At 58.2% G+C, this 21,812-nt stretch overlaps 1 protein-coding gene across 1 annotated transcript; it reads right to left on the bottom strand.

The window, feature by feature from the left end:
* Positions 1 to 937: 937 nt before the first annotated feature.
* LOC123157631 (formin-like protein 6) lies at positions 938 to 21,378 on the bottom strand. Its single transcript, XM_044575892.1, has 3 exons — positions 21,211 to 21,378; positions 1,396 to 1,810; positions 938 to 1,300 (listed from the first exon to the last, which is right to left on the bottom strand). Exons 1-3 carry the CDS (start codon positions 21,376 to 21,378, stop codon positions 1,023 to 1,025), a joined length of 861 nt encoding a protein of 286 aa, XP_044431827.1. The 3' UTR covers positions 938 to 1,022.
* Between the last annotated feature and the right edge of the window lie 434 nt (positions 21,379 to 21,812).

Raw genomic sequence — 21,812 nt, forward strand, 5'->3', positions numbered from 1 at the left:
ACATAGCAATAGAGCGAACAACTAGCAAGCAAAGATAGAAGTGATTTCGGGGGTATGGTCATCTTGCCTGAGATCCCGCTAGGAAGAAGAACGAGTCCATGAAGAAGACAAGCGGACGTAGTCGAACGAATCCTCACAACTCCGGAACCAAACCGAAGCTAACGAGAAAAGCAACCCGGAAAGAAACAAACAACAAAGTAAACAACCATCACAGAAACATGGCATGATGCACAATCAAGTATGATGCTTGTCCGGTTTAATGAGGCATGGCATTGCAAAGTGCAACAATCAACACTACAAATTAAGTGGAGCTCAATATGCAACGAGTTGCATATTGACGAAACACCACATCAATTGTCTAGTTCTCTCGGTTATGTACCCAACAATATTAAATGTTGATTAACGTGGCAAGAGGTGAAGCATAAGTAAACTAACTAATTTAGGCAATTTAAATGAGGCCGGGACAACAAACAACAATTTCGGAAAATCCTCATGTCCATAATTTAGATTTGGTACTGTTCTGCCATAAACACAATTTTAATGTTGTTAAACAGCAAAATAAAGTGCACCAAGTTAATCTATGCATTTTTCTACCCCATTTACATATAAAGTTTATTATAATCCAAGCTACGGTTATTTAGTTATGAAATAAATCATTTTAACATATTATTCGAGCAAATTTAATCAAACAACATTTTAAACATTTTTAACATGGGTGAAAGTGGCATATTATTAAACTACACAAAATTCTAAGCATTTTACATATTTAGTTTGTTTTAATCCGATGCACGGTTGTGGAGTTATTAAATGCATGAAGTGCAAGGGTTTTACTGTAAAACTGTAATTCACTGGATAATTACTAAAATCATCGGTGGAAAAAAAACCAAGAACTGGGCCGAATCTAACTGCACTGATGGGCCAACAGAGAGGAGCTGTGGGGAGCTCACCCATGGGCCAAGCCCAGTCGATGGATAGGCTGGCTGGAGCCGGTGGCCGCTGGGCCAGGCGCCGGGGTGGAACGGTCAACGAAGATGAGCGGCAGGGGATCGGCTCGAGATGACCGTGCTCTCGGTCAACGGGCAAAGGGGTGGCGTCCCAGGCGCGCGGACGCGCAAGGCAGAGGGCGCGCTGGAGGTCTCCGGCGAGGATGAGGCAGAGCAGCGGCGGCTCAAGCAGGTGAAGCAGGGGAACGGCAGCGTGATGCAGGGGGCGCAGCGCGGCGACGAGGGCCTGCCGGATCTGGCGAGACGGTAGGGGTGCGGGGACGGCGAAGCTTGGCGCAGATCCAAGGTGGCGATGTCTACGTGCAAAGGGCGTCGCGGCGGGGTCAGAGAAGCTCAGAGAAAGGCAAGCGGGAGGGGAGGAAAGGAGCAGGGGCTCCTCGACGGGACCTACTGGCGAGGTCCACCGTGGCGAAGCAGCGGAGCCGGACGGAACCAGAGACGGAGGGAGTCGGCGGTGGAGAAGCTCCATGCAGCGTCGCTGTCTCCTGTTCGAACAAAACAAAGAGGGAGAGATGTGAGGGGAGGAGGAGACCGAAGGAAGGAGAAGGGCGCGCTGGGCTGGCCTGGTGGTGCTGTTCCGGCAGGGAGTTGGAGGCGCACGGGAGGCTTGGGGCTGCGGTCCGGTTGCCTGCTCCGGCGAGGAGCTGCAGGCGTGGGCGACGAGCTCGAGCAGGGAACAGCGGAGGAGCTCGGGGAGAAGGGGAGAAGGGGCTCCTGTTGGTGGGTGGAGGAAAACGAGGAGAAGGGGATCCCGAGGGGATCTGGTAGAGTGGCGGCGCGGCTGGGAGGATGGATGGGACATCTCCCTAGAAGTTAGGGTTTGTCCATATTTAGATTAGGGGTCTATATATAGGGAAAGAAAGGTGTATTTGGATCATCTGATTAAAATCGGATGGCTGAGAAAATATAGTTTAGGAAGTCCAATTAAGAAAATGGAGATATTTTATAGATGTTAGGGGATGATCCGGACCCATTGGTAGCGATAGTCCGGGTCGGGTTCGGGGGCAAGTTTCGGACGCGCGCGAGAGGTTTGAGTATGTGTAGAGAGGGTCAAACGGTCGGGCAACAAACGAATGGTCGGTCTTGAGAAAGGTCAACAGAGACGGGGAAGAAGCGGCAACTACGCACGAGTGCAAGTTTTTAAAACATGACGGCAACGAGTGCCGATGCAATGCGGATGATGCAATGATGAATGCAACAAAGAAAAATAACACACGGCGCACACGAAAACATGGAAGGCGTCTGGAGCGTCGGTCTCGGGGCGTTACATACATGCATTATAGAGCCAGCAAGAAAATTGAATTGGACATAACATGGATTCATACTCCCTCCTTCCATCTATATAGGGCCTAATGCGGTTTTTAAGACCGCCTTTGTCTATTAACAAGATTAATATTACATGACATGCACAATGTGAATATTATACCATTGAAAGCTCCTTTCACACACGAATTTAACGGGGTGCTTTATGTAAGTTGCATGTCATATATTTTTGCTCTAGTATTTGGTCAAAGTTAGCCTCGAAAAATGCATTAGGCCCTATATAGATGGAAGGAGGGAGTAGCTTTGAATAGCATTTGTATAGTAAAACGGGACAAGACTCTCTCTTTGTGTGGTGTGAATAGTTTTTTATTTTTTCGTATTTTTTTCGTCGAGGGAAGTGTGAATTGATTTGGTACGTACAATTACAATATTACACGTTAGGCTTGTCCCCAAAATTCAACCCGCGAATTGTTATATCCCGAAAATTCAGGTATTGTGCTCCCAAAACTGTCGCCTTCACAACCCGCGCCTTGCTATCCCGAACTTACAATGTGCGCGAAAACTCCCTCCAGCTACCAAATCCTAACATGTGAAATCCCCCTTCTAACCCTGAGCCGAAAGGGCCTCTACTTCAAATCGGTGGGGTTACTTTTGTAACACACCCTACATTTTGGACGAGCGCGTCCATCAGTCATGGTTCCCCCCTCCCATCGCCTCCTTGTCGCCATTCGAAATCTGGCCGCCATAACCTCTGCGCTCTAGCCGCGAAACCCCACCCTCTTCCGTCCGCCACCTCACCGCTGCCTAGCCGGAGCCTCTTCTCCGACGACGTCGTCCACCGGAACAGCTCGACGTCCCTCATCCACCTCCCCGGATGAGGATCTGTCGTCCCGTCGGTTCAGCCGCCTCGTCCTCCATCTCCAAGGATGTCGGAGTAAATGGCCACGGGTAGCCTAACCGACTGCCCCTGGCTCTTCCAAAAAATTATCAGGCCTTTGGGCCTTCAAGCATTTTAAGCATTGGGCCGCCTTCCCTAGCCGGCTACCATTGAAGCCGACTCCCTGAAGGCGGCCCAGCCTCAGCAACCTCACCTCCAAGATAACCACGGGATGGCCGACTCCAAGGAGCCGGCCAAAGAGGATGCCGACTCCCCAGAAGCCGGCCATGAAGAACGCCGACTCCAAGAAGCCGGCCAAAACCGCAACCACCAAGACTACACCCACATAACGGTGACAAGACGGGGTGTGGCCACAGTGCGGCCCACTACCCCCGAAGCCCGAGGCAGGCATGGCCACAGGACGCCGTACGGGATGGCCATCCCCCGTTCGGCTCGGCACTGTGGCCATGCTAACCTCGACGTCACCCACGACAGACTCCAGTACGGCCCACGGGAGGCGGGCCCCTTTAGCCAGAGAGAGGCACGAAGGTGGCCCGGCTCTCCCCCAGCCGGCCAAGGGCGTAGCCAGCCCGCAAATGTTGGCTACCCCCTTCCTCGAAGCATGCGCCACATTAAGGAGACAAGACGAGGTAAGGCTACAGTGAGAGTCCTCGAGGCGGCCCACTTTAGCCACGCTTACCCTGACAAAGCCCTCGTCATCAGAGGCGAGGCAATAGTAAGTAGCCGCCGACAAGACCCAAGGCGGTGGGGCCGGCCTGTCGACCTAGAGGCCGGCAGCCGGCGGGACCCACCAGTCGGCGGGCCCCAACGGCCGGCGGAGAAGCCGGCGAGCATAGACACTAACGGCTGGGACCAGTGCCCAGCCGGATTACGATTGTACCCCCGGGGGTAGGCCTATATAAACCCCCCGGAGCACCCATGCAAAGGGTTGGCTTCTAAGCATAGCACACACACCATAGAGAGAGAGAAGTGAGAGCTAGCCTTGTTCTTTCTTCTGCCTTGAACCCAACAGCTCCAGGAGCGATTGTAGCTACTTTTACCGATCTAGTGATCATGCGGAGACCCCGCAGAGCAGGACTAGGGGTGTTATCTCCTCGGAGAGCCCTGAACCTGGGTAAGATCCGCCGGCGTGCATGTCTTCGCCTCATCCCGTTTCCAGGCACCGGCGACGTCTTATTGGCACCCACAATGATAAGCCACCCGTTGGCATATGTCGCACCAACCACCCGACATTTGGCTCCCACCGTGGTGCCAGGTGCACCGTCGTCCGGAGACCTGTTCTGGACGGGAACTCTCTTCCTCCCCCGCGAGCGCAGCCAGCCTGCTGCGCCCGACGGCGCTTGCCCCGACGCGCTACAAGGCGTCGACGACGCCTGCGCGGCGAGCTGCCTCGCTGATCTGCTCGGCGAGACTCGCATCTCGGACGAGCCTGCGTCCGACGCAGGCACGGACTACCCCTCCGACGTGCTGGTCTTTGATGACCCTCTCCCTCGAGCTGACAGCGGCAGCAGCGCTGTCACCGAATTGCTGGTTATCAGCCACGTCGCCAACTCGGGCGAGAACGCCCGCGACGCCCTGCAAGCGGCGATGCACGACCTCTCCGTCCCCATACCGGCCGAAGCCGACGCCGAGACCCTGGAGGCACGCCACCTTGCCCTCATCGCGGAAGGCCAGAAGATAGCCTCCATGAGACGCCTCACCGAGGCCCACCAGCGCGAAGTCGACCACGCCGCCTTCGGTACGCCGCCGCCTAGCATGCTGGGGGCGGATCGCCCCGTCTACGCCACCCCGCTCGAGAATCTGCGAGCCGCTCAGGCGGCCGCAGAGGAGCTCAATGGGCTGGGAGCCGATGAGCTCCCCTACATGACGAGACGGATCCAACAGCTGATCGACGCGGCTGCAGAACGACACGAAGCCGGCACCCGTGCTGATAGCCATCCCCCGCGCCGGGAGCACGCCGCGACGTCCCGCTCACCGACTGCGAGCGGCACTCGCCAGAAGAAAGACAAGGAGCTGGCTGCCAGCCGCAGCCGGACTCGCATCACCATCGAGCGCAACGCGGAGGGCCGCCCTCGAGCGGTGGAACACCAAGGGAATCTGCCTCCTCCCCCGCCTCGAAGAGAAAGACGTCTCACCCCGCCGCCTATCACGCACCCGACTCTTGGCGACCGACTCGGCCGCCGAGAAGGAGTCGGCGAGAACGACGCCCGCCACCGGATCGACCGCCTTGCTCGATCCCTGGCGTTAGAAGAAGAAGACGATGTCGCCCCGCCGTGCTTTGGCCCCCGCATCCGCGACGACCCCTTCCCCAAAGGTTTCTCGCTCCCCAGAGACACGCCCAAGTACAACGGCTCTGTGAAGCCGGAAGATTGGCTCATCGACTACTCCACGGCCGTCAGCATAGCCAACGGCAATCGGCGCGTCGCCGTGAAGTATGTCCCCCTCATGCTCCAAGGCACGGCGCGCACATGGCTCCACAGCCTCAAGCCATACAACATCAACAGTTGGCTGGACTTCACAGAAGTCTTCGTCCGCAACTTCACCAGCACCTACAAGTGGCCTCCCAAGCCTCGCCAGCTCTCCCTCTGTGTCCAAGGGCCCAACGAGTCGACCCGCGACTACCTCACGCGGTGGGCCGAGCTCCGCAACTCCTGTGAGGGGGTGCATGAGGTCCAGGCCATCGAGTACTTCACCGCCGGGTGCCGAGAGGGCACCCTCCTCAAGCACCGACTCCTCTGCGACGAGTCGGCTACTCTCGACGAGTTGCTGGTGATCGCGGACAAATACGCCACGGCCGACTCCTCCATGAAGACCGAGCTCCGAGTGGACGCCTCGGGGAAAGTGATCACTCCGGCTCCCAAAACGTCGGCTGGTGACCCTAATCGGCGCCCCTACCAGAACGACCACAAGCAAGGCCCCCATGCCGACTTCCACCAGTCGGCAGGTGGCCACCGTTGAAGACGAGCAGCCCGAAGAACGGCCCGCTCCCAAGAAGAAGGGTGGCAGGCCGCCCTGGCAGCCCGCTTTCTCCTACGAGCAGGCTCTTGATGCCGCCTGCAAATTCCACAGCGGCGCGAAGCCGTCCAACCACACGACCCGGAAATGCCATTGGCTCACCAGCATCACCAAGGGCAAAGGGATGTTGCCGCCTCCGCCTCCCGGTCCGCCGCCTCCAGCCCCCTAGCAGCCGGCGGCTCGGCCGGCAGTTGGCGCCATCCAGGACGAATTCCCCGAAGAACACGCCGCCTACGTCGTCTTCACCAGTCAAGCCGACGACAAGCGCAGTCGGCGCCGACAGCACCAAGAAGTCAATGCAGTCGCCACCAGCGCCCCCAAGTTCATGCATTGGTCAGAGAAGCCAATCAGCTGGAGCCAGGCCGACCACCCAGAGGTGATGCCCTCTCCTGGCTCCTATGCAATGGTCTTGGATGTCACCCTCGCGACGGAGAGGCGAGCTGCCCGATTCTCCCGAGTCCTGATAGATGGCGGAAGCAGCTCATGCTGAGCCGCACCGTCTTCCATGGTATCGTCCCCGGCCTATCTTGCTCAACAATCGGCAAGATTAAAATGGATGTTCTCTTCGGAGACAAAGATCATTTTCGCCGAGAAGCAATCTGGTTCGAGGTAGTGAATTTGGAGAGCCCCTATCATGCTCTGCTTGGCCGACCTGCACTGGCCAAGTTCATGGCTGTGCCCCACTACGCTTACCTGAAGATGAAGATGCCGAGCTCGAAGGGGATCATCACGGTAGCCGGCGATTACAAGAAGTCCATCGAGTGTGCCATGGCCAGCAGCCGGCTGGCCGAGTCCCTCGTGGTGGCAGAAGAGAAGAAGATGCTAGAACGGGTTGTGGCCATGGCCGGCAAGCAGTCGGCCTTGTCCCCCAACCCCAAAGATTGTGATGCGCAGGGCTCCTTCCAGCCTGCCAAAGAGACAAAGAAGATACCTCTGGACCCGGAGAACCCGGAGAGGTTCGCTGTCATTGGAGCGAACTTGGACAGTAAATAGGAAGGCGAGCTCATCGAATTCCTCCATGAGAATCGAGACATCTTTGCATGGTCCCCAAAGGACATGCCGGGTGTCCCGAAGGATTTCGCCGAGCACAAGTTACATGTCCGGGCTGACGCGAAGCCGGTCAAGCAACCCCTCCGCCGACTGTCAGAAGAGAAGCGAAGAATTGTGGGAGAAGAGATAGCCCGGCTCCTTGCCGCTGGCTTTATCATGGAAGTGTTCTTTCCAGAGTGGCTTGCCAACCCAGTTCTGGTTCTGAAGAAGAATAACAAGTGGCGTATGTGTATAGACTACACCAGCCTGAACAAGGCCTGCCCAAAGGATCCGTTTGCTCTGTCGCGGATTGACCAAGTGATAGACTCCACAGCCGGATGTGAGCTGTTAAGTTTTTTGGATGCGTACTCAGGGTACCATCAGATCAAGTTGGACCCAGCTGACCGCCTGAAGACTGCCTTCATCACACCCTTTGGAGCTTTCTGCTACCTGACTATGACATTCGGCTTGAGAAATGCCGGTGCCACATTTCAGCGTTGCATGCAGAAATGCCTCTTGAAACAACTCGGCAGAAATGCCCACGTCTATGTAGACGACATTGTGGTGAAGACAGAGAAGCGTGGTACCTTGCTGGAAGACCTGAAAGAAACATTTGCCAACTTGCGCCGATTCCAAATCAAGCTCAACCCCGAGAAGTGCGTGTTCAGAGTACCAGCCGGCCAGCTGCTAGGCTTCCTGGTCTCCGAACGCGGCATCGAGTGCAACCCCATCAAGATCAAGGCCATCGAGAGGATGGAGATTCCCACCAAACTGCGAGATGTGCAGAAGTTCACTGGCTGCTTAGCCTCCCTGAATCGTATCTTCAGCCGACTAGGAGAGAAAGCTCTCCCCCTGTACCGACTCATGAAGAAGTCCACTCACTTCGAGTGGAACGACCAAGCCGACCAAGCCTTCCATGAGTTGAAGAAAATGCTGACCACTCCGCCCGTCCTGGCAGCGCCGACTGAGAAGGAGCCCATGCTCCTCTACATCGCCACGACTAGCCGAGTCGTCAGCACTGTTGTTGTGGTCCAGCACCCGGAAGAAGGCCGAGCCCAGCTAGTCCAGAGGCCGGTGTACTACCTCAGCGAAGTGCTATCCAGTTCAAAGCAAAACTACCCGCACTACCAGAAGATGTGCTATGGGGTGTACTTCGCTGCCAAGAAATTGAAGCCCTACTTCCAAGAGCATCCCATCACGGTCGTGTGCACCGCCCCGCTCGCCGAGATCATAGGCAGCCGAGATGGCTCCGGCCGGGTGGCTAAATGGGCCATTGCGCTGGCGCCCTACACGATCTTCTACCAACCCCGCACCGCCATCAAGTCCCAAGCATTGGCCGACTTCCTCGTCGACTGGGCCGAGACCCAGTACCTGCCGCCGGCTCCGGACTCTACCCATTGGCGGATGCACTTTGACGTGTCCAAGATGCGCACTGGCTTGGGAGCCGGCATCGTCCTCACTTCTCCCAAAGGCGACAAGCTCAAGTACACGCTACAGATCCACTTCGCCGCCTCCAACAACGTGGCCGAGTACGAGGCGATCATACATAGGCTCCGGCTAGCCAAAGAGCTCGGCATACGCCGGATCCTGTGCTACGGCGACTCAGACTTGGTGGTCCAGCAGTCGTCTGGCGACTGGGATGCCAAGGACGCGAACATGGCGAGCTATCGATTCCTCGCTTAGCAGATCAGCGGCTACTTTGAAGGGTGCGAGTTCCTTCACGTGCCAAGGGCCGACAACGACCAAGCAGATGCCCTAGCACGGATCGGCTCCACCCGACAAGCCATACCGACTGGCGTCTCCCTCCACCGCCTCCTCAAGTCGTCCATCAAGTCGTCTCCAGAATCGGACTCCATCTTCGTACCGCCCGCGCCAGATACAGCCGGATCCGACTGGAGAAACCCCGCAGGCGGCACGGGGACTTCAACCACTGGCCCGGGGACTGCCGTAGTCGCACCCGGTTCGGGGACTTCAGAACCCGGCCCGGGGACTGCAGCAGTCGGCCCGGGGACTGCAACGACACAAGAAGCGGTGGCCGACCCCAATTCCACGCCACCCAACCCACCCACCCGAGTCATGGTGGCTACATTAACAGAAGAAGAAGTCACAGCTCTGTCATGGGCCCAACCCATCCTCAAGTTCCTAGTCAGCAGAGAGCTGCCGGCTGATGAGATCACAGCAAGACTAGTGCAACGACGAGCCGCAACATACGCAATAATCAACAGAGAGCTTGTGAAGCGCAGCGTCACTGGAGTCTTCCAGCGTTGTGTCGAGCCAGAAAAAGGAGTGGAAATCCTCAAAGACATCCACCAAGGCGAATGCGGCCACCACGCAGCCTCAAGATCACTCGTGGCCAAGGCTTTCCGCCATGGTTTCTTCTGGCCGACTGCCTTGGAGGATGCTAAAGAAATAGTCAAGAGCTGCAGAGGATGCCAAGTTTTTAGTTCCAAGCAACACCTGCCGGCTTCTGCACTCAAGACCATTCCCCTCACCTGGCCCTTTGCCGTCTGGGGACTGGACATGGTGGGCTCTTTCAAGACAGCCCGCGGCGGCTTGACACATCTACTGGTCGCTGTGGACAAGTTCACAAGGTGGATCGAAGCAAAGCCGATTAAGAAGCTGAACGGGCCAACTGCCGTGACATTCATCACTGACATCACTACTCGGTACGGCGTGCCGCACAGCATCATCACCGACAACGGCACGAACTTCGCCAAAGGAGCACTGGCTCGTTTCTGCGCGACGCGGGGCATTCGACTGGACTTAGCGTCCGTTGCCCACCCGCAGTCAAACGGCCAGGTCGAGCGAGCAAATGGACTCATCCTCTCCGGCATCAAGCCCCGACTGGTTGTACCACTGGAGCGATCGGCCGACTGCTGGCTCGAGGAGCTGCCGGCTGTACTCTGGAGTCTGCGCACTACACCCAACAAGTCAACCGGCTTTACTCCATTTTTCCTCGTGTACGGTGTCGAGGCTATCATCCCAACAGACATCGAGTTCGACTCGCCTCGGATCACCATGTACACGGAGGAGGAGGCCAAGGAAGCAAGAGAAGACGGCGTCGACCTACTGGAAGAAGGCCGGCTGTTAGCACTCAGCCGGTCCGCCATCTACCAGCAAGGACTGCGCCGCTACTACAACCGCAAGGTCAAGCCAAGATCCTTCCAAGAGGGCGACCTTGTGCTTCGGCTGATCCAGCGAACATCCGGCCAGCACAAGCTCTCGGCCCCTTGAGAAGGCCCCTTCGTCGTCAGCAAGACACTCGGCAACGACTCCTACTACTTGATCGACGCGCAAAAACCAAGAGCACGCAAGAGAGACGACTCCGGCAAGGAGTCGGAGCGACCATGGAACGCAAACCTCCTGAGACGATTTTACAGTTGAAAGCAGTATGTATCATGCTCCCCTTTTTGTATTAAGTACAAACCAACAGGCCCCCCGAGCAGTACTCGGGGACTGCCTTGGTTTATCTATGAATGACGAGTGTCATATCCATGAATGTATCATTACATTTGATTTCTTGTCTCGCACCGAGTTCGACTAGTCTGCCCGGGGACTGGCCGCCTTGAGCTATATCAAAGGTTCTACCTGAAGTCAGAAAAGTAGTGTGCCGGCTCCCAAGTCCTCTCTTGTTGAAAGTCGCAGCTCGAAGAACCGACTGTCCGACTAACAAGAGGTAAGGCAGAAAGGATGCCCACACGAAAAACGGCTAAGGACTAACGAATCTATATAGCTACAAGACGGCCTCCAAACATGCCCGCCGGCTGTTAGAACAGCTGGCTGGCCGGCTTCCTAAATACTTAGCTCCAATCCAACAAAGCTAGAGTACTCGCCCTCCCAATCGGCCAAGCACTTCTCCAGCAACAGATTGCAGAGCAACTGTTGGACTGGGAAGGCGGCAACCAAGGGAGGACGGCAAAGGAAACAGCGGAAGGATAAAAAGCAAAGTACGAGGAAAAGCCAAATGCATGCATAAGTTATATATACATATAAAAGCCCCCAACAGGCTGGCCATCAACATGGTTCGAATACACCCCTAGTGGGTAGAATTGTGCAGACTTAACGGAAGTTTGGTTCCAAAAGCAAAGACAGAAAAACAAAAGACGGCGGACTAGACTAAGGCACGGTGCGGAGGCCGAGCTGGTCGGTGAAGGCGGCCTGTCCGGCTGAAGGTGTGGCCGCCTAGCGGGTCTCAGCTTGGCCGCCACCAGGGCAGGCGACGCACTCGCACGTGACGTGGTGCTGGAGGCGCAGTCAAGTTGAGGCTGGTCGGCTGCTCCACCAGCCGGCTCGGCGTCTTCACCTTCCTCCTCCTCCTCTTCACCCTCGTCGCTGGAGTCAATCTCCTCCGCCGAGTCTTCACCATCCGATGGGTTCAACCCGAACCACTCCTCCGGCTGGGCGACACCGTTGTCGTCTACCTCGGGGGCGAAGACGCTAGTGTCGGTGTAGTCGGCGATCGCTGAAGCCCGCCGGAGGATAGCCGGCCGCGCCGGCTCCAGCTCCCTGTTGGCTTGCTGCCGCCAAGTAGCCAGCTGATCCAGGCTCAGGCCGGGATACCTGGCCTTGACGAACTCCAGCGCCCGCCTGGCACCGGAGCGAGCCGACGAGGCCTTCCAAGCTTCAAACCGGCCGACTGCCACCTCTAGCCAGTCGGCAGTCCAACTGGGGGTGCGAGGAATCACTTCGCCGGGCCAGAGGGCGGCCAAGACTTGCGCCCCGGCACGCTGAAGCCGGCGAAGCAGTCGGTGCGCCGGCTGGATGCGCGCCTGGATCGCCAAGAGCTGCTCCTCCAGCGAACGGCCGGCGGGTGGCGAAATCTCGAAGCCAGCCTGCCTCCGTGCCTGGCAGCGGGCCTCGATGGTCTGGTTGGCAGCGGTAGAATAGCCAGGAAAATATCCTGCGCAAGAAAGAAGAAGAAAAGAAGAAAAGAGCACCGAGTCAGAAAACAAGCCAAAAGTGGCAGATGGCAAGAAAGGACGAAGAGGTAGGCGGCTTACCGTCAACCAGATCTTCGATCTGACCATAGCCAGAGATCAGAGTTTGCCTGGCCTCAGCCCAGCCAGCCGCCTCCGTCTCGTACTTGGCCTGGAGGGCGGCTTCGCGGTCCTGCACCGCCTTCAGAGCCGCCTTGTGGCTTTCCTCCTGGTCGGCCAACTTCTTGGCCAGGTGGTCGCGTTCCTGCACCAAGGCGGCGAGCTCGGCATCCTTGGCACGGAGGGCAGTCTGAGACTCTCCCAGCTGTGCCCTCAGACTGGCATTGGCCGCTGCAGAGACGGTAGACAAAGAAAGAACAATAAGAGGGAGTCGTCAAGGAAGATCCGACCCGACTGCTCAGCAGTCGGCCCGAATCTCGGGGACTACACCCAGTGGGTGCGCTCACGCGCCCCCACATGAGATAGAGAACAAAGCACGTACCTCGGCTCTCAGTAAGGTCGGCGGTCTTCTGGGTCAGCTCCCGAGACTGGGAGTTCAAGGCGGCCGCAAGAAGGTTGTGGTAGTCCTGCAAGATAGACAGAAGATCAAAGTAAGAACAAGAATAGCAAAGACAAATCCTCTATGAAGTTCCAAGCCGCCTGCTCTGCAGCCGACTCGGAACTCGGTGACTACACCCAGTGGGTGCGCTGACGCGCCCCCATGGAAGAAATCTAGATCAAGAAGAAATCAAGATCAAGAAGAAGCAAGATAAGAAGCCTAACCCGGATGGCCACCCGCGTCGCGAGGAACTCGTCGGTGTACTGCCTCAGCGCCGTAGCCTGGGCCTGGAGCCGGGTCCGGACGTCCTGCGCGGCCACGTTCATCACGGCCGTCCCTCCGCCCGGCGTCCACCCCGAGGTAGCGCTGGCCGCCTCCGCATCCTGGGCCGACGAGCTGGAGCCCGCGGCCGGCTGCGGCTCCGACGCGGCCTTCTGCAGCTCCGACGCAGCCTTCCCCGCGCGCCGGCTCGGCGGCATCCGGACCGCCTCCTCAGTCCTCGCGGACGGCTCACCCCCCGCCGACTGCGCAGGCGGCGGTTCAGGCTGGCCGCCTTGGGCTGCCCTAGTCGGCGGGGTCGGCACCGGCACCCTCTCCAAGATGATGACGTCGTCGTCCCTCTCCAGTCCTGGCTGGCCGCCGCTGGTCCCTTCTGGCAAGGGCTCCATGTCCCCCCAGGCGCTACGGCGCGCAGCGGGGTGACCACCAAGACCTCCCCCGCCGCTGCAGCAGCTGCAGCCTCCGCCTGGGCCCTAGCCGCGGCGTCGGCGCGCGCCTTCGCCGCCTCCTCCTGCGCCGCCTGGGCGGCGGCCGCCTTCCGCGCTTCCTCCTCCTGCACCTCCCGCGCCTCCCGCGCCTCCCGCTCCTCCCGCGCCTCCCGCGCGTTCCGCTTCGTCGCCGCCTGAAGGTCGGCACGGGGGTCCACGCGACGAGTGGAGCTCCCAGACCCCCTCGGCGACTCCACGACGGAGCTGGCAGCCGCCCGATCAAGCGACAACGGAGCCCTGATCGTTTGGAGAAAAAGACAAGGGTTCAGGAACCACCACAGAAAAGAAAAAAGAGAAGAGAGTACACAAAAATTCGAACTTAGGCCAACACGGTCTGCGGTTGCTTCACCACCTTGCGGAAGCGAGCCGCCTTCGCAGCCGCCTCCTCCCGCCCGGTTGCCACCGCCCCGCCTCTGGGCTTCTTCGACCGACTGCCGAACAAGCCCTGTGCGGCTCGACGCTTCTGCCTGCCACCTCGAGTAGGCGGTGCAGCGGAGGAACCCGCGCCGCGGCTAGATGCCGGCTGGCGACGCGGGACGACTTCGGCCTCGTCGTCGTCCGGCCAGTCGTCGAAGGAGACTCCATGCCCGGAGCCGCCTGCTTCGCCGCCACCTTGGCCACCAGCCGCCTCGGTGTTGTCATCCATAGCGGCCGCCCCCAAGTCAGGGTCCTCCAGATCGTGTTCCGTCCGGTCGGGGACGAATCGACGCTCCGTGTCTGACCCGCCGGCCGGCCGAAGAAGAGGGCTCTGTCGAAGAACAAGCCGACTAAGTCAGAGTCGGCCAAGAGGAACTCGGCAACAAGGCTGAGAGAAAAAGAAGAGACAAGGAGAACATACCATAGGCGGCGGGTTGGCTCGGCTATATGGCTCCTTGCCGAACTGCCAATCCACGGAGAGTTTGCAGTTCGCGAGGTAGTTCACCATAAAGGCCACCTCCTCCTGCGGCATCTCCTTGGTACACTTCCGGCTCGGATCGAGCTGGCCGCTCATCCGACAGATCAGATGAGGACGGCTCTGAAGTGGAAGAACCCGGCGCGTGACGAAGGCCGCCAGAAGGTCGGGCCCCGTCAGGCCCTCCGACTGCACCATCACCCGCAGTCGGGCGATGGCAGCGTTTCCAGCCGGCGTCAGCGTCACGGCCCGGTACCATTGAGGCTGCCTGCCCGCCGGTGGGCCGGCTACGTAAGCCGGCAGGTTGACTTAGTCGCCGCGTGGGGCGATGTTCCTGACGTAAAAGTACGACTTCTGCCACTTCTTCACCGACTGGATCAGCGTGATGACGGGGAAGGGGTTGTCGGCGACCGACCTCCGCGACGCGATGAAGGCGCCAGTCTGAGCCGGCACGCCCTGCATGCGCGTGCCCAGCTTGGACTGGAAGAGCTCCCCCCACAGCTCAAGGGTAGGGAGGACGCCGAGGTAGCCCTCGCACATGGTGACGAAGGCCGACAGCAGCACCACCGCGTTCGGGATGACGTGGTGCGGCTAGAGCTGATAAAAATCAAGCCAGGTGCGGAAGAAGGCGCTCACCGGCAGGCCGATGCCGCGCAAGAAATGCGAGCGGAACACCACCCGCTCGCCCTCCCGCGGCTCCGGCGTAATTTCCACTGCCGGCGCGAGGCGGACCTCCACCTTGACCGCGCCGGGCAGCCGCCGCGTCTGGCGGAGGAACTTGACATGATCCTCGTGGACGTTGGAGCCGTCCCAATCCCCGCCATGCTGCTCCGTGGCGGGAGGCATGGTGAAAATGAGCGCGGCGGCGGAGGAACGTACGGAGGAAGAGCGTGGCGGCGAGGCGCTGTCGCAAGAAATGGTAGAAGGGAAGAAGATGACGGAGAAAGGAGGTGCGTGCGAGAGCCTGCCGCTCTCCCCCCTCCCCCTACTTATAGCCTCGCAAGGTGAAGCCGGAGAGGCCGGACGTGGGGGGAGACGTGGGATTAACTGCACCCACTCCCACCACGCCTCGCGATAATTGCGCCCTAAAGGCGAGCCGAAACTGCCGCAATGAGATGTGCGGGCGGTTTCGGGATGCAGAGAATCCACGCCTGGGCCCGGGCGCGGACGTGGCGGGCCCCCGCCCTGCGGCGTCGTCCCGTCGCGCGCGTGGGCTGGCAGGCTTTTTGGCCACGTGGTCCGCAGGCGGCCAGCGACCGGCCCGCGGCCCGGGGCACGCATTGGCAAACTCCCGCTCTCCGACTCCGGAATTTTTCGACCGAGGTGGCACACCTAACCAGAGCCGGCTCCCAGCTGCCGGCTTGTCAAGATAGGAAGCTGATCGAGCTTCTTAACTCCTACCCAACCTCGAAGCCCAATCAGCTTCAGGGACTACTGTCGGAGTAAATGGCCACGGGTAGCCTAACCGACTGCCCCTGGCTCTTCCAAAAAATTATCAGGCCTTTGGGCCTTCAAGCATTTTAAGCATTGGGCCGCCTTCCCTAGCCGGCTACCATTGAAGCCGACTCCCTGAAGGCGGCCCAGCCTCAGCAACCTCCCCTCCGAGATAACCACGGGATGGCCGACTCTAGAGAGCCGGCCAAAGAGGATGCCGACTCCCCAGAAACCAGCCATGAAGAACGCCGACTCCAAGAAGCCGGCCAAAACCGCAACCACCAAGACTACACCCACATAACGGTGACAAGACGGGGTGTGGCCATAGTGCGGCCCACTACCCCCGAAGCCCGAGGCAGGCATGGCCACAAGACGCCGTACGGGATGGCCATCCCCCGTTCGTCTCGGCACTGTAGCCATGCTAACCTCGACGTCACCCACGACAGACTCCCGTACGGCCCACGGGAGGCGGGCCCCTTTAGCCAGAGAGAGGCACGAAGGCGGCCCGGCTCTCCCCCAGTCGGCCAAGGGCGTAGCCAGCCCGCAAAAGTCGGCTACCCCCTTCCTCGAAGCATGCGCCACATTAAGGAGACAAGACGAGGTAAGGCTACAGTGAGAGTCCTCGAGGTGGCCCACTGTAGCCACGCTTACCCCGACAAAGCCCTCGTCATCAGAGGCGAGGCAACAGTAAGCAGCCGCCGACAAGACCCAAGGCTGTGGGGCCGGCCTGTCGACCAAGAGGCCGGCAGCCGGCGGGACCCACCAGTCGGCGGGCCCCAACGGCCGGCGGAGAAGCCGGCGAGCATAGACACTGGCGGCTGGGACCAGTGCCCAGCCGGATTACGATTGTACCCCCGGGGGGTAGGCCTATATAAACCCCCCCGGAGCACCCATGCAAAGGGTTGGCTTCTAAGCATAGCACACACACCATAGAGAGAGAGAAGTGAGAGCTAGCCTTGTTCTTTCTTCTCCCTTGAACCCAACAGCTCTAGGAGCGATTGTAGCTACTTTTACCGATCTAGTGATCATGCGGAGACCCCGCAGAGCAGGACTAGGGGTGTTATCTCCTCGGAGAGCCCCGAACCTGGGTAAGATCCGCCGGCGTGCATGTCTTCGCCTCATCCCGTTTCCAGGCACCGGCGACGTCTTATTGGCACCCACAATGATAAGCCACCCGTTGGCATATGTCGCACCAACCACCTGACAAAGGAGCTGCTCCGATGATCGCCTCGTCTATCGCGGCTACTCCATCCCCACAACGTCGCCTTAACCTGCTCCACCGGAACTGCAGCATCCTCACCGACTCCTCGGACGCGAGGCCTACTCGGCGCCACCAAAGAGGTTGTGCACTCATAGTCGGCGTTCTGGGAACGAGGGTCCCCAGCTTGCCTGCCTGCGGCCCACGGCGTGGCTCTTTGAGCGGGCCCATCGGACCCATCTTCACCAACAAGCACTCAAGACCCTCGCGAGGGGCCAAGCCTCGCGAGGCAGACGACACAAGACCTCCTCGGGAGCGCCCTCACCAGGCGGGCTCGCGAGGGGCGGAGAGTTCAAGGCAAGACAAACCTCGCGAGGTTCTCATGACATGAGCCATGGCGACCGAGACCAGGCGGGCGCCAGCGCGCACAGTGTCCTTGTTTCCTCTTTTGTGCTAAGGAGGCAAGCGTAGGCGCGGAGTAGCGAGGCGTCAAGCGAAGGTTTCCGTATCGGTGCAACGAGACCAAGACCAGCGGGACGGCAAGACAGAGGTCACCATGGAGCACAAGGCGGCGTCACCACAAGAGCCTTTTGCAGGCGAATACCACTTTTGTCAGGATATGCTGTACTAGCTGTCCCCTTTCAAATTGGCCATTGTTGGCTCCCTTCCCGCTCAATATTTGGGGAGAGGACCAGGGCCTATATAAATAGGACTAGCCACCACCGTAGGGGAGGACTCATTCGGAGGCATCTCATCTCATCTTGAGTAATCCTCACCCACACAAGTCCACCAAGCACAAGAACACCTCGCCTCAGGATGCTGTTCTTCCCCTTGTACTATTCACCCTCAGCCCAAGAGGCAATCCACCACCACCACACTAGAGTAGGGTATTACACCACAACGGTGGCCCGAGCCAGTATAAATATTGTGTCCCTTGTGTTGCGAGTTCGTCGAGTTAGTCCTTGAGATCTTAGCAAAGCTAGGACACGGATCGGTAGGGGGAGATCTTTGTGCTCACCCCAGTGTTTGAACCTTGAGGGTTTTGCTGGAACCCGAGATCCGACATTTGGCGTGGCAGGTAGGGGTGTGCCGTAGCTTTTCTTCCGTCGATCGGTGCTCCGCCACCACCGCGCTCCGCCCTCATGGCAGGTGTCTCGCTCCCGGCTCCGACGGCTGACGCTGATGACGGGGCCAGGGGGCTCCGAGCCCTGGCCCCCGCCTTCCGGCAGGTGCAGTGGCCGCCCAAGTTCAAGCCGGAGATGCCGCCACGCTACGACGACGCGGCGGACCGGTCAGCTTTCCTGCTGGCATACGAGGAGGCCGTCCTCGAGGCCGGGGGCGACCACAAGGTCATGGCAAACTGGCTTCCCATGGCCCTCACTAGCGCACCGCGCGCCTGGCTGCTCAACCTCCCCGGATCCACGGTGGCATCTTGGGAGGAGCTGCGCGGCCTCTTCACTGCGTGCTACACGGCACAGGCGCACCACGCGGTCGCCACCCTATTAGGCGGCTCTCAAGCACCGCCTTCAGATCACCATGTCAAGCCATTCCTTCGCAAGATCGACACCGCTTCCAAGCGCTCGGGGGCTCCGCCGGGCTGGGCTGCGCCCGAGGCCGACGTCAACTTCGACTCAAAAGACCACCCCGTTCGGGTATGCTCGGGTATGCTCCCGATGCTTTGCACGCCCACCATTTTCAACGTGGCCATCAGCAAGACCCTCATCGACGGCGGCGACGGCCTCAACGTGCTCTCCGTGGAGGCCTTCAGCCTTCTTTACGTACCGCTCGGGCGGCTCAGCCTCAGCAAGCCTTTCTCAGGAGTTGGCGGAGGCACCGCCCACTCCATGGGGCAGATCCGCCTCCCTGCCACCTTCAGCACGCGCGACAACTACCGCACTGAGCTGGTCGACTTCGACATCGCCTGCATCGGCCTCCCTTACAACGCCATCCTCGGGTACCCAGCTCTGGCCCAGTTCATGGCAGCGACCCATCCGGCCTACAACCTCATGAACATGCCGAGGAGCAAGGGTGTCCTCACCATCAAGGGGGACGCCAAGGAGGCCCTGGCGCTGCTCAATCTTGCCCTCAAGACCGCCGCGGTGGCACAGCCTGCCGGCGCGGGCTCCTCCGAGGCCAAGGAAGCCGCACCAACCAAGAAGAAACAACTGTTCACCCAAGACAAGGCAGAAACCAAACAAGTGCCGGTCGATGAGGACGGGTCCTCGGGAGCCACCTTTACCATAGGTGCCGACCTCGACCCAAGCCAAGAGGAAGCGTTGGTGAAGTTCTTGTGCGCAAACAAGGAGATATTCACGTGGGAGCCCAAGCAGCTAGTGGGGGTCCCGAGAGAGGAGATTCAGCATCACTTGAGGGTGTGCCCCAATGTACGCCCTCTGAAGCAGCGGGCGAGACGACAATCCACGGAGAAGCAGGCCTTCATCGTCCAAGAAACCCGCAAGTTAGAGGCGGCGGGTGCCATTCGCGAGGTTTGTGTCACAGCCTGATTTTTGGCCCTTTCTTTTTCATTTGTTTTTCTGAGATTTTTGCTTGAGTTTTCTTTCTCCGTGACCTCTTCTTTGCTTCCAGGGTAGCTTGTCAAGCTCAAATCCTTCCCTAGACCTTCCCATTTTCATCCTAGCCCAAATCCCAATATTCTTTTTATTGGGAATATTCCTTTTCTATTAAAGGAATAACCCTAATTGCCCCAGGTTGTGAAGCAACCTATATTTCCGTCACTCCTAAAAATCCCAAATAATTCTTATAAATTGTTTGGGTCATCTCTTCCTCAAATATGGCAAAATATTTCATTGGCCATGTTTCCATCATGCTCAATGAATTCATTTCCTATTCTGTCCTGGATGGCAGATTGTGAAGCAAGTGCCATCTACCTTTGCCCAATTGACCCCAAACTTCTTGGACACCTTTTCATGTCCAAATAAGTGTCTCCTGACACATTTCGACTTAATTTGCCTAGTAAATATTCCTGAGCAATTTTTCAAAGTTCCTATCTGAGGGAATTGGTTGTGAAGGAAGTACTAGCTAGGTTAATCCAATTGAGTTTAATTTTTTGCATGGTCTTTCATATCATCAAATAAAAGCTCTCCACAAGATTTGAGCTCATGTAATGCCTCCATGTGAGCATAGCTTCAAATCTTTGTTTCTTCCCAAATTTTCAGTTAGTGAAGCAAGTATATTTTATCTTGCTCCATTATGGTTGTATATTTTCCTAGGCCTTCTCTTGTTCATATAACCCATCTCCACCCATTTGGGCATATTTCATCTAGCCATTTTCGCTCTAGAATTTCTGCAAGTTTCTGGTTAGTGGAAATGTTTGTGAAGGAAGTACCATTTTGGTTTATCTAATTGGTATGAAACCTTTTGCAGCATCTTCATATGGCCAAATAACCCTGCCATGCCAAACTTCAGCTCAAGTGGCTTCTCCATTTGAGAGCATCATCATGATCTTCATTCTGGACCAGATTACTTAGTTGTAAAGCAACTATATTAATTAGTGGTCCAAATCCCTCCAAACTTTCCAGGACCGTAGTCCTTCCTATCCTAACAATCCTAGACAACCCCATTTGACCCAATCAAGTCTCTGTTGATCACCAAACTTCAGAGGAAAAATCCCATCGATCCAGTGCACCTCTTCTTGATCTATCGCTTCCCCAAGCCTCAGTGATGCAAGGACTTATCACTAGACAGCTCTCTGCAGCCTCTCGCGTCCCCTCCTTGCCGGTCATAGTGGTGACCGCGTCGTTTGGCCGCCTCCGCCCCGTGAGACTCCCGTCCATTCCCTCCTTCGTCGCCTACCTTCGAGCTCATGCGCGTGCACAAGCGTCCGTGGCACCGGACACGTGTCCGCGGCGGCATCGAGCTCGAACCGCCTCGACCCGGCTATATAAGCCCACCCCGAGGTGCCCCGACCTCACCATCGGCCTCACCTCACTCCCAGACCCCTCCCTAGCTAGTCTCCCGAGCCCGGGAGCCCCTCCTCGCCGCAGTAGGCCGCCATGGCCGCCGCACGGCCTCGACTAAATTCGGTCGAAGCCGAGCCTCCCCCTCCTTTCTGTCACCACCAGAGAACTGTCTGGACCACCACGATCCTCCCCGTGCCCTCGCCCCCTCGCCAGAGCCACTCTGGCCACGTGCCCATCTCCACCCGAAGCCCTCCTCTGCCGTGCCCCGTTCTCTGCCCTTCCCCGTGCTCTCGGGCAACCGCTCTGCCCACAGACGGGTGCGGCTCCCTCCCCTAAGCACGCCGGTAGGTCGAGCGCCGCGAGAGGTGGCCGGAGCTCGCCGCAGTCGCCGTCGGGCGCCGGCCGTGCCTCTGCCTCGCGGGCGCGAGCGAGGAGGAAGACAACGCCCAGGCTCCTCCCTTCCAGCTGGCTAGCAGGCCCCATAGGCCCCGCACGTTAGTGACCCTAGGCCCGGTCCCACCTCTGCTGACTGGATTAAGTGGAGGCGTAAAACCATGCATACGTTTTCGATTTCAGAAAGCGTATTTTCCCTCTACTTCAGCTCAAAGTATGTTTTCTCTTATTTAAAGCGTATTCCTCTCTGTTTCAACCCTGAATGCGTTTTCTTAGTCAGAAAGCGTATTTCTAATTTTGCGCCTTTGTCTTATCCACTCAGGGACCCGGCTGTGAATATTTTTTTACAGAGAAGTCCCTAAACTTCAACTCCTCACAACTTTTCAACGACAACTCCGATTGAGGTGAATCCAATGCCCACGTCTTCGTCTTGTCGAGCCTGTTCTGTTCCCACCATTTTCACTATGTTTCAACATTCTGAAAATGACCATTTTGCCCTTGCCCCAATCAGCCCTCTTTGAGAG

Source organism: Triticum aestivum, chromosome 1D, assembly GCF_018294505.1.
Source record: "Triticum aestivum cultivar Chinese Spring chromosome 1D, IWGSC CS RefSeq v2.1, whole genome shotgun sequence".
NCBI lineage: Eukaryota > Viridiplantae > Streptophyta > Magnoliopsida > Poales > Poaceae > Triticum > Triticum aestivum.

Bases quoted from the DNA above. Each gene is read 5' to 3' on its own strand.
- LOC123157631 (XM_044575892.1), bottom strand. From the start codon at position 21,378: ATGGGGCCTGCTAGCCAGCTGGAAGGGAGGAGCCTGGGCGTTGTCTTC. The intron at 1,811-21,210 runs GTCTGTGGGCAG...CCTAACTTCTAG, and splicing joins TAGGGGAGGGAGCCGCACCC to GGAGATGTCCCATCCATCCT. The intron at 1,301-1,395 runs GTAGGTCCCGTC...CTTTGCACGTAG, and splicing joins CGCCACGGTGGACCTCGCCA to ACATCGCCACCTTGGATCTG.